The sequence below is a fragment of the Rhinatrema bivittatum genome, chromosome 6 (genome assembly GCF_901001135.1).
Source record: "Rhinatrema bivittatum chromosome 6, aRhiBiv1.1, whole genome shotgun sequence".
Classification (NCBI taxonomy): Eukaryota; Metazoa; Chordata; class Amphibia; order Gymnophiona; family Rhinatrematidae; genus Rhinatrema; species Rhinatrema bivittatum.
In genome coordinates, this window is record NC_042620.1 from 357,444,541 (window position 1) to 357,457,406 (window position 12,866).

The window sequence follows — 12,866 nt, forward strand, 5'->3', positions numbered from 1 at the left end:
ATGCGCGAGATAAGCATGGCCCCGTGAAATATCTTGCGTCCTAAAGCATCAAGGAATTTTTGCTCCTTCCCAGGTGGCGCTGAAGAATGGGGTTTTGGACGCCTGGCCTTCTTTTGGGCAGACTCCACCACCACAGACTGATGAGCTAGCTGCGTCTTCTGAAATCCCGGGGAAGGCTGGACCAGGTAGATAGCGTCCCTTTTATGGTTCACTGGAGGAACCGATCCAGGATGTTCCCAGTTGCGTTGCATCAGGTCTTGCAAGTCTTCATGAACTGGGACGGACATGATTTCCTTAGGGGGATCCAGGAATTGCAGGACTTCTAGCATTTTGTATCTAGAATCTTCCTCAATCTGCAGTTGGAAAGGGATGGTCTCCACCATCTCCTTTAAAAAAACTTATAAAGGAGAGGTCTTCCGGTGGAGACTTATGCCTTTCGTCTGGAGGAGACGGCTGACGGAACTTCTGTGGAGTCCAGGGTATCCGTGGAATCATCCGTCCAGGGATCATAAGGCTGATCGCCTGCATCCCTCAGTGGTCCCAGTGGAAAACCTGGAACTTCTCCAGCCAGAGGTCGAGGTTGGACAGGTATCTGTGTTGGCATCGAGGGACCTGGTGTTGGCATCAGAAAACAGAGATCCGGCAGCCATCCAGGCATCGATGGCACCAGGGATTTCGTCGGTGGCCTTGATGGTAGTACTCCCGACGGCCCTGGAACCGGCTCCAGGGATGTATTCCTCCTCCCCCGAAGAGAGTGGGATGGGCGTCAATGGAATCATCGGTATCGGTGATTTTCTCGGTGCCCCTGGTAGGGCACCGATGAGCAGATCCAGCTTATCCAGGAGAAGCAGCAGCACCAGAGGAATCGGAGTCGGTTCTGGCAGAGGCACTGGCATCGGTGGTCTCAGAAGGCTTTGGATCGCCTGGATCACAGCCTCTTGCACCATCCGGTGAAATTCCTCTCGGAGCTCTGGGGCGGTGAGCCCCAGGTCCGGAGTGGGAGGCACTACGGGCAGTACCAGAGGGTCCACCGATCCCGGTGGAGTCTCGGCAGCCCCTTCCACCGAAGGCGTGAGACGCCTTGGTGAATCCAGCTTCGAGAGCACTGGACGCTCCTTGGTACGGGTCTTTTTCCATCGGCGATTCCGTTGATGGCTCCACCGACGTAGCGGAAGCGGAAGGCACCGGCAACGGCCTTCCGCTTCCGCCAGCCTTCCGCTTCCGCTACGTCGGTTTATGTCTGTGCTTCTCTCGACGGTCCGCTGTCCCCGATTCCGGCATCGATGATGTAGATGCCGAGGACTGGGACAGCGATCGGGTATCTTCAGCCTCGGAGCGACGTCGATGCTTCAGTGAGGATCGAGTCAATGGTACCTGCGGAGACTGGCGATGGAATAGAAGTGCCATCTTTTCCAACCATACCTTACAGCACTTCGGGGTCATTTGGGCACAATCTGTACACGTCTCCACGTCGTGCGACAGTCTGAGGCATAAAACACAGACTAAACGAGGGTCTGTGATTGACATAGTCCTCGGACAGTCAGGGCACAGACGAAAACCCGTCGCCATCGTGGCCGTCGAAAAATTTAGGCCGGCCACGGTCGACGTCAAGGCCTACAGAGGTCCCCGCCGGGAACCAACCAAAAAACGGTGGTAAACTTACCGCACGACCCGGTATTCAATGGCGAAGAAGGGAGACCCCTAGGGAGTATAAACTTTTACAAGTTTTGAAGATAATTTCCTGAGGAAAGTTTCCAGTCAGGAACTGTGAAGAGCTCCAAAAATCTGCGTGGCTATTAGCTGAGCGGAAAAAAAGAGACTGAAGGGAGACCCCTGCTGGATGCAGGGTTATTGCCATGCTGGGCATGCCAAGTAGGTGCCAGTCAAAGTTCTAGAAACTTTGACAAAAGTATTCCGTGATTGGCTCCATCAGATGATGTCACCCACATTTGAGGACTACCATCCTGCTTGTCCTGTGAGAATGCTAGAGACAGCCCCCTTTCTGATCAAAAAGATGCAATGCATCAAAGACTCCAAGGATAACTGTCTGAAGAAATCCTCAAAGACAGGACTCAACCCTGTGCCTTCCCTTGGAACCATTACTTACCCCCCCCCCCCCCCACCCCCACCCCTCTCAGTGGGAGAAAGCAGTGAAAGCTCTGCCTCTCCTCTCTTCTCCCACAGCACCAAAAGCAGCAAGCAAAATGGCCACCACACCTCTGCTCACCTTCTCTCTCCCAGCAGGGAGAAAACTAGATAGTGCAGTCTGCCTGTTCTATCCACACATCGGGTAGGGAGTCCCTTGATTGGCCTTCTCCCCACCTTCCCGGCATGACAGATTCCCAATCTGGTAATTGGCCCACACTTACCCCTGCAAACCATCATCTTTTTCCCACATTTTACAGGAATCACCATCTTGTCTTCACCATGCAGCCACACAAGCTACAGTGAAGTGTGGCGTCCCGTCTCCTTCCCCGCTACACAACAAAATGAACACTCCCCTCACACCATGAAAGAAGATGAGCTGTCTTTTGTCCTCCAATGAAATCCCTTCATGTAGTTGAAGCACCAGACCTATTCCAGACATTTTCCCCCCAACTTTAACCATGAACAGAAAGAAACAGGCAAAAATTACCTCCCTGTAGAAGGGAGGTAATTCTGATCTAGCAATGAAGGGGACAAGTAAAGGAAGGGGAAGAGGTGGAAAGAGAGCCAGGACTACTGGCTTTCAGATCCAACTCCCCCCATTGTAAGGGAACCAAGCCAAGGGTCACAGATTCCCTTTTCATCTCTTCTCTACCAGGGGGATAGCCTCAAGGACCTAGACACTCCATACCTATTTGACCCACCAGCACCTCCAACTGCAGGCTGTGCCCCTCTACCATCTGCTGAGATCATGGAAATACTGAGGGACTACAGTTACAGTAAATCTTGTATTCTCTGTGACTATCTGCTGGCAGGGGAGAAAACCCATCCAACTGGAATGATAAGGAAAAAAAACGATTGTTGCCACAAACCTGACTAGGTTTAGCAAAAGAGTTCTGAGGAACATAGCAGTTGAAAAGGCAGAAGTAAAACTCATTAAAAAAAAAAAGATGAGAGCTGCTGCTCTTGCTAGCAGAAAAAAACTGAACTGAGTCCTGATGCATGGCCGTAACAGCATGAAATCGACTGTGCATGTCCAGTGCTTTTCAAACACTGAGGAAAGCTCTGGAAAACATCCAATCAGCACTGGGAGATGGCATCACTACTTGTGTGACTGATGATTCACTGTCTTTGGAAAAAAATTATTATGGTCCGCTACAGTTCTAAACCATCCTCTCCCAAAAATAAAAAGACTCAGTTTTACAGCTTTCATTCTCAATGAGCAAAACTGAATTTCACAAAATCAAGTGGAAATGATATTTATACATTATAAATCACATAGCCAATAAAAAAAAAAAAAGAGAGACAGTGGTAAATGTTACCTGATAGAACCTGAATTTGAATCCAAGAATATGACACAGTGTTTGAGGCTCACACATACACATGTAGGATTCTATCAAAGGGACAAAGAAATCATCATGATCTGGTCTACATTCATACACTTCTAGGATGATATCCAAAACTCTATTAGGATCCAAGTTGAAACAACCTATTGAGAAAAAAAAAACATTTGAAGAAACAAAAAAACAATTTCTCATTAAGCACTGCTTCACTCTCCAGAAAATTTAAGGTTTGGGTATTGCTGTAAAATCGATGCAAAATTACAATAAAATGGCACCTCTAAAAAGCAGGCTTTATTTGCTCTGTATGTATTAGAGTAGAAAGCCTATGGAGAAATCCTTTTCCAGAATAAATAACAATCAGCTACAATTATAAAAATGAAATAAGATCCACAAAGAGAGACTGAAAACATTAAATATGAATTCCACAGATGAAAAGACGGAGAGGGGGTAGCTCTTTACTTGTAACTAGGGACAAGTGTAAGTAGACTGAAAGAATCATCTGCATACTGTTCCCAGCATCTCCCCGGGAGAGGACTCAAGAGGTCCCAGCGAGCGATCCAGCCTTCAAACTCCACAGCCCCAGTTTCCAGAGACCCCGCACCCTTTACAGTAAAAGAGGACGGGAAGCGCGTGCCTAACAGCGCGCGAATCTCAAACCTCTCAATCCTTTGAGTGAAGATCAACTTAATGGAGAAACTACTTACCTGATAATTTGTTTTCCTTAGTGTAGACAGATGGACTCAGGACCAATGGGTATAGTGTACTCCTGATAGCAGTTGGAGACTGAGTCCGATTTCAATCGGATGACAGCACTACATAGAAATGAAATGAAACATAGAAATGACGACAGAAGACGACCAAATGGCCCATCCAGTCTGCCCAGCAAGCTTCGCACTTTTTTTCTTCTCATACTTATCTGTTTCTCTTGGCTCTTAGTAACCTTTTGGTTCTATTTCCCTTCCACCCCCACCATTAATGTAGAGAGCAGAGTTGGAACTGCATCTAAGTGAAATATCTAGCTTAATTAGTTAGGGGGAGTAACCGCCGCAATAAGCAAGCTACACCCATGCTTATTTGTTTACCCAGACTATGTAATTCAGTCCTTGTTGGTTCTCTGTATATAGATCCACTTTTCTTCATTCCCCTGCCGTTGAAGCAGAAAGCTATGCTGGATATGCACTGAAAGAGAAGTATAGGTCTTTCTCCCCTGCCGTTGAAGCAGAGAGCTATGCTGGATATGCATTGAAAGTGAAGTATAGGTCTTTCTCCCCTGCCATTGAAGCAGAGAGCTATGCTGGATATGCATTGAAAGTGAAGTATCAGACTTATTTGGTTTGGGGTAGTAACCGCCATAACAAGCTACTCCCCACTTTTTTGTGAATGCAAATCCTTTTTTCCACATTTCCTCTTGCCGTTGAAGCTTAGAGCAATGTTGGACTCGCATTAACCGTGTGTATGTTTATTGAATAAGGTTATTATCTCCAGGTAGTAGCCATCATTCCCACGAGCCACCCACTCTTCATTCACGTCCTCTAGACTTTATGGATCCACAGTGTTTATCCCACGCCCCTTTGAAGTCCTTCACAGTTCTGGTCTTCACCATTTCCTCCGGAAGGACATTCCAGGCATTCACCACCCTCTACGTGAAGAAATACTTCCTGACATTGGTTCTTCCTCCCTGGAGCTTCAAATCGTGACCTCTGGTTCTGTTGATTTTTTTCCGACGGAAAAGGTTTGTGGTTGTCTTTGGATCATTAAAACTTTTCAAGTATCTGAAAGTTTGTATCATATCACCTCTGTTCCTCCTTTCCTCCAGGGTGTACATATTTAGATTCTTCAATCTTTCCTCACAAGTCATTCTATGAAGACCCTCCACCTTTTTGGTCGCCCTTCTCTGGACCGCCTCCATCTTGTCTCTGTCTTTTCGGAGATACGGTCTCCAGAACTGAACACAGTACTCCAGGTGAGGCCTCACCAAGGACCTGTACAAGGGGATAATCACTTCCCTTTTCTTACTCGATATTCATAGAAACATAGAAATGACGGCAGAAGAAGACCAAACGGCCCATCCAGTCTGCCCAGCAAGCTTTCGCACTTTTTTTTCTCTCACATACTTATCTGTTTCTCTTGGCTCTTAGTAACCTTTTTTTATTCTATTTACCTTCCACCCCCGCCATTAATGTAGAGAGCAGTGCTGGACCTGCATCTAAGTAAAATAGCTTAATTTAGTTAGAGGTATTAACCACCGCAATAAGCAAGCTACACCCATGCTTATCTGTTTATCCAGACTATGTATGACACAGTGGAGCCATTTCTGTCTCACGCATCACACTCCTGCTTGGTGGAAATGGATCTATGCTCCTGAGCATCCCGCACTCATACGGCAAAACGTGTCATCTTGAAAAGGATGGCTCTACTTGAGCCCTCCTTTTTTTCACCTTTTAGAAAAACTTGTGCTTATCTGGGGAGAGACAAACTTTTGTACTGTAAACCAATGAGGTAGGTATTCAGTGGGGCCGGCAAGCAGGAAACACACCTGAGTAGTTGAAGTCGGATATTCAGCAGAACATATGTGCATAAACATTCCGTTGAATACATGCAGCTAACTGTATCCAGCAAACTCTGGGACAGTTATTTCTCAGACCAGAGTTATCCAGTAGCTTTGGGCGGGTAGCACTGAATATTAGCGCTCACTGGCTAAAGTTTAGCCCCGCCCCTGGAAGATCTCCCCCCCCCTACACTGCCTCTTTCCAGCCAGTTTATTTTTGACCTGATAATATGCTACTTAGATAAAATGTAGCCGGGGCATGGTGGGAATATTTAAATCTTGGCTTTGGTGTCTAAACACTATTAAAATAAAGGGTAAGAAACGCAGATTACTGAGCATGGTGTGAGTAATGGGAAAAGTGAGGGTGGGCTGTCCAGTTATCCTCCAGCACGAGCAGAGATAAGCCAGTTCTGTCCTCAGCATCTCCACCACCATGCGATTATCCAGGGCCAGATAGAAGTGGTGCTCATCTGTAAATTGAGGTGTAAAGGTAAAGGTCTGATCCCTTATCAAGTACAGCTTGGATGTCCCAAGGACACCTATGTGTCTATATGGCTGTCCGCTCAGCTTCATATTCTTGGTATAACCTAGTTTTGCTCTGCAGAGAACAAGCAAAAGGTAACTCAAGCAAAAATCATGTATAACAGTCTCTTATTTTAAAGACTGCAAACCCTGTTGCGTGTGCCGGCCGCAGCAGACCCGTGGTCCGGCCCCCTCACCTCTCTTCGCCAAATCCAGCGTCTAGTTCCACATCTTTGGCGGCGGTGGGCTGCCGGCTCTGTCCTCGGGCCACCCCCGGTGCTCCAGCTTCTGCTACAAGCTTCTGTGTTCTGCAACGGGCCTCTCTGCATGGCCCGCAGAGAGACGCCACCGTTCAGCGCCGCACCCCTCCCTAGGGGCTGGCATCACTGTCTCTTACGAAGGGCCCACAGCGGGAACTTGGCAGCGGCCCCAGATGATGACGTCGCTGAAGCTCCAGTACTTAAGGCCAGGCTCAGCTCCTGATAGTCGCCTTTGCAACAGGTCTCCATGCTGGATGTGTACTTCGTTGACTCCTTGTGATTCTCCTGCATACCTGATCCCTGCAAGTTCCAGTTCCTGTCCTCTCTCTATGCAGCTCAGCATTCTTCTGGCTTTAGCTATTGCCTTGTCACATTGTTTCCCCGACTTCAGATCATTAGACACTATCACCCCAAGGTCTCTCACCTTCTCCGTGCACATCAGCCTTTCTCCCCCCATTGAATACAGTTCATTCGGATTTCCACTCCCCATATGCATGACTCTGCACTTCTTGGCATTGAATCTCAGCTGCCATATCTTCGACCACTCTTCCAGCTTCCTTAAATCCCGTCTCATTCTCTCCACTCCTTCCAGCGTGTCCACTTTGTTGCAGATCTTAGTGTCATCCATAAAAAGACAAACCTTACCTTCTATCCCGTCCGCAATGTCGCTCACAAAGATATTGAACAGGACCGGTCCCAACACAGATCCTTGCGGTACACTGCTTAAAGCCGCTCTCTCTTCAGAGAGAGTTCCATTTACCATCACACATTGTCTTCTGTCCGTCAACCAGTTTGCAATCCAGGCCACCACCTTGGCACTCACTCCTAAGCTTCTCATTTTATTCACCAGTCTCCTATGCGGGACCGTATCAAAAGCTTTGCTGAAATCCAAGTAGATGACATCGAGCGCTCTTCCTTGATCCAATTCCTTGGTTACCCAGTCAAAAAAGTCAATCAGATTTGTCTGCAGGATCTTCCCCTGGTGAATCCATGTTGCCTCTGGTCCATCAATTCTCCCGACTGTAGATAGTTCATATTCTCTCTTTCAACAGTGACTCCATTACTTTTCCCACCACCAAAGTGAGGCTAACTGGTCTGTAATTACCAGCCTCTTCTCTGTTCCCACTCTTGTGAAGCGGGACCACCACCGCTCTTCTCCAATCACTCGGCACCACTCCCGTTTCTAGGGATCTATTGAACAGGTCACACAGCAGACCCGCCAGCACATCTCTGAGCTCCCTCAGTATCCTGGGATGATCCTCATCAGGCCCCATGGCTTTGCCCACTTTCAGTTTCCCCAGCTCTTCCCATACATTCTCTATTGTAAATGGAGTTACATCTATTCCACTCCCCTCCAATTTCTTGTTAACTAGTGACGGTTCTTCTCCAGGGTCCTCTTTAGTGAACACAGAACTGAAGTATTTGTTTAATATTTCTGCCATTTCTTCGTCTCTCTCCACACATTGATCCTTTCCACCTTTCAAATTCACTATACCACTTTGAACTTTTCTCTTTTCACTGATATATCTGAAAAATGTTTTGTCACTTGTGCAGGAAGCTCTGCTCTTCAGTATTCTCCTCAAAAAGAAATTCTGGATATATGTGTGTTTGAATAACTTGCTTAACTTGATTAACTTGAACTGGTTGACGTGATTTCTAGCTGGAGACCGCCAGTGCACTCAACTGAGAAACGCCGACACCCAGTAACTCTGAGTGTCTTAACTAAGGGTAAAGTCTGGCTTACCCATGCTTGTCTTGCTCTCGGGGATTGTCACCCGAGGTTTCTGTATTTTGGAGCAGCCGTGGGCGGGATGCTGAGTCCATCTGTCTACACTAAGGAAAACGAAATTATCAGGTAAGTAATTTCTCCATGTCCTAGTGTGTAGCAAATGGACTCAGGACCAATGAGATGTACAAAAGCTACTCCCAAACCAGGTTGGAGGCTGCCTGTGGCCCACTTAGTACTGCACTTGCGAATGCTGTGTCCTCCCAGGCCTGAAAATCCAGGTGGTAGAACCTCGAGAAGGTGTAAATGGAGGACCACGTCGCCGCCTGACAGATCTCGGCGTGTGACAGCATGCCACAAGAAATTTAAACAGAATTTAAAAACATGGCTCTTCAAAAAAGCATACAATTTATGAACTCTATCCATTTTGTTTCTTATATCATATCATGACATTGTATAGAATAATTTCCCATTCCTTCATTCAGTTTATTTGTCAACAACTCTTAACACTCATTTTGGTAACATTTATTTCAAAATATACTGACTATAATAGTAATATTCAGTCTATTAATTTTGAATTTTCTAGAAATCACTAATTAGTATGAGTTACCCTCACTTTCTATCATAATTGAACTGCTATTTCTATACTGATATTCTTGATCCTCCAGTACCCTAACACCTCCTTGGAAGTATTGTTGAGTTTTATCGTGTATTAACCTAACGTATTAGTTACATTATTATTGTTTACAAACTTGTTTCGCTATAATTTAATTTTGATTGTAAAACTTGTTGCTAATTTAATGTTCTCTGTAAACCGAGGTGATGTTTGCTAAAGAACCGCGGTATATAAAAATCCTTAAATAAATAAAATAAATAAATCTTGGTTTCTGCCCAGGACACTGCTTGGGCCCTTGTGAAATGGGCCTTGACTTGTAGAGGTGGAGGTTTCCCTGCCTCCACTTAGGCCGCCTTGATTACTTCTTTGATCCAGCAGGCTATGGTTGCCCGTGATGCCGCTTCCCCTTGTTTCTTCCTGCTGTGAAGGACGAATAGGTGGTCAGTCTTTCATGTGGATTCCGATCTTTCCAGGTATCGGATTAGTAGTCTGCCAACGTTAAGATAGCGAAGAAAGCGAGTCTTCCGAGTCTTTATGCTCGTCTGGAGATGGCTGCGAGATGGTTTGGTTTAGATGGAAATGAGAAACCACCTTTGGAAGGAAGGACAGGACAGTGCGTAGCTGTATGGATCACGGTGTGAAACTGAGAAAAGGTTCCCGACAGGATAGTGCTTGAAGTTCGGAGATGCAACAGGCTGAACATATTGCCACTAGGAATGCAGTCTTCAAGGTCAGAAGTCGTAGGGACAGACTATGGGTAGGTCTGAAAGAGGCTCCTACTAGGAAGTCTAGTACTAGATTGAGGTTTCATAGGGGTACCGGCCACTTTAGTGGTGATCGGATTTGCTTGACCCCTCTCAGGAAGCGGGAGATGTCTGGATGGGAAGATAGACTGATGCCATCCACTTTGGCCCTGAAGCAGGCCAGCACAGCCATCTGAACCTTGATGGAGTTGAAAGACAAGCCCTTCTGTAAGCCATCCTGTAGAAATTCCAGGATTGTAGGGATTTTGACTGTCCGCGGAAGGATGTCGCGGTCTTCACACCAGAGTTAGAATATTCTCCATATTCGTATGTAGGTTAGGGACGTGGAAAACTTGCGTGCTCGGAGATAGGTATCAATCACTGCTCCCAAGTATCCGCTCTTTTTCAGGTGAGTCCTCTCAATGGCCAGACCGTAAGAGAGAATCGAGTTGTGTCTTCGTGGAGGATCGGTCCCTGCTGAAGAAGGTCCCTGTGTGGAGGTAGACACAGAGGGTTCCCCGCCAGAAGTCTTCGCATGTCTATGTACCACGGCCTTCTTGACCAGTCCAGTACTAGCCCCCTGTGGTGTTCTATCTTGCAGATGATCCCGCCCAGTAGTGGCCATGGAGGAAAGGCGTACAGCATATCTTCCTTTGGCCAGGTCTGGACGAGGGCGTCGATCCCCTGGGATTGTGGTTCTCGTCTGCAGCTGAAGAAGTTGGGGACTTGGGCGTTGGACCGGGTTGCCAGAAGATCCATGGCTGGTATTCCCCAGTAGTTTACTATCAACTGGAAGGCTGTGGTCGACAGCATCCATTCCCCTGGGTCTAGAATTTCTCTGCTGAGGTAATCCACAGTGACGTTGTCTTTTCCCACGATGTGGGCAGCTGAGATCCCTTGCAGGTTTGCTTCCGCCCACGCCATTAGGGGGTCTACTTCCAGTGACACCTGTTGGCTTCTGGCTCCTCCCTGGCGATTGATATTGGCAACTGTCGTGGCATTGTCCGACATGACTGACAGATTCGCCCCGGAGTCTGTGACTGAATCGTAGGCACGCTAGTCTTGTTTTGTGTCGAACCGGACTCCCAGGTATTCTAGAGATTGAGTGCAGCTCCTCCTTCGACTGGGATGGTAGTGTGCTTTGCGACAGCGCAGACCATGGCGTCCACTTTGGGTAACCCCAAAAGCTCTTTGGCTGAGGGTTGCAGGGGTTATAGAGCTTCTAGGGCCCGCCCTCCTTTGAAGCTGGCCTCCGGAGCATTCAAATCGAGGTCAAATCAGTTCTTGTACGGCCTGCAACATTGGAAAATGGCATGAGGCCTGAAGGAGTCCGACCAAAACAGGGTTTGTCTTTGGCTCCACCGCGGTGCTTGTGCCTGGGATGGCCAGTGTCTTCAGGCACAGAGACACAGAGACACAATATCTGACAACTCGTCTTTAGAGAAGAAATGCATTATAGTTCGGTATGGTTCCGTTCCTGCAGGGATTTCCCCTTCCTCCAGGGAGTCTGGCTCTTCCTCAGAAGTGTCCATGTCCCTTAAGGGGAGGCTTTTGTCCGGAGGAAGCACGTCTCGGGGAGGCCGAGAGGGGTCTGGAAGGTTTTGGTCTTCTGATGGAGGCTGTGGCACCGATGGCACCGATTGTGCCTGGACAAAGGTTTGCAGCCCCTTTGAAGAATTCCACCCAGGAAAAGGTTCTGGGTCTATATTGAGCCCAGCGGCGTTCCCTGAGGGACCCATCTGAGAAGGAGCCAAGCCAGGGATAGAGAGATCCGGGGCACTATCGTTGGTGGAGCCGGATTAGTCTACTGGGAGAGGGGGGGCCTTGTCCCGGTTCCCCGAGAGCCTCCTCGCACTGTAGGCACAGGGCAGTAGCCACTTCGTGTTGAGCAGCTCTCAGGTGGCAGGCTGGGCAGAGGGCTTGTCCATTGGCTTTCTTGGCTGATGGCGCCATGAATTGTGCGCGTAGAGTTGCTCAAACATGTCTGTGCGTCTATATGCGCACGCTGGGAAGCTTAGATATGCGCCGAAGATGTGCGTGCAAGCTGCGAAAGATGTGTGTGCAGGCCGCTATGTGCGCTTATAGAGATACATGCACCACTTGCGCACAAGTAGTTTATGCGCCTGGCTCGCCGCTGTGCGCACGGCTCACTGGTGCGGACAATACGGCAATCAAGGGGGTGGAAATGGCGCCGAGGACCACACGGGCAATATGGCGGCCCCCCCTGGAGGGTTCTCCACGTGAGAGGACCCTCGACTGGATCGGGGTCTAGCCCGGATGGGGCTGCTCAACCCGATAGGACAGACGCCGGATGGCGATCTGTACAGCTGTCCGAGCCTCGGAGACCGGAGACTAACAAAAGTTTTTTACCTTACCTTGTCTCAGTGCTTCCCGATCTCTTGCCGGGTGGTCTCCAGCTGTGAGGGGAGAGGGGAAATTAGCTTCACCGCCGTGCTCGGAATTGCACCAGCTGCCTCTCAGCCGCTCCCATTCCTGGGGCTAAGTCGATGCCGGGAACCGGCTACGGAACAGAGGTTTACCTCTGAGGGATCTCGGAAATCACCTCAGGAATTCTCGACTGGGGAAGAGACCCTTAGGTTTCACCACAGGAGAAGGGGGCTCGTCTGTAGAGCTAAGATTATTTCTTTCTTCTTTGGTTTGGAACTTTCTCTCTTCTTTGGTTTGGATTTTCTAACGCTGTGCAAGCGTGTGTAGAGTCCCAAACTGCTATGGAATACGACAAGTGAGGTAATCAAATTTGCAGATGATACAAAATTATTCCGAGTAGTTAAATCACAAGCAGATTGTGATAAATTACAGGAGGCCTTTGTGAGACTGGAAGACTGGACATCCAAACGGTAGATGAAATTTAATGTGGACAAGGCAAGGTGATGCATATAGGGGAAAAATAACCCTTGTTGTAGTTACATGATGTTAGGTTCCATATAGAAAATGTTGCTTAC

General features: G+C 48.0%; 1 protein-coding gene across 1 annotated transcript in view; it reads right to left on the minus strand.

Moving 5' to 3' along the window:
- Positions 1–12,866, minus strand: part of THOC2 (THO complex 2) — a 780,683-nt gene that overhangs the window by 573,998 nt on the left and 193,819 nt on the right. Inside the window, exon 8 of the mRNA XM_029607862.1 lies at positions 3,468–3,634. Within this exon, the coding sequence (XP_029463722.1) occupies positions 3,468–3,634 (167 nt within the window). The remainder of the gene's footprint in view (positions 1–3,467; positions 3,635–12,866) is intronic.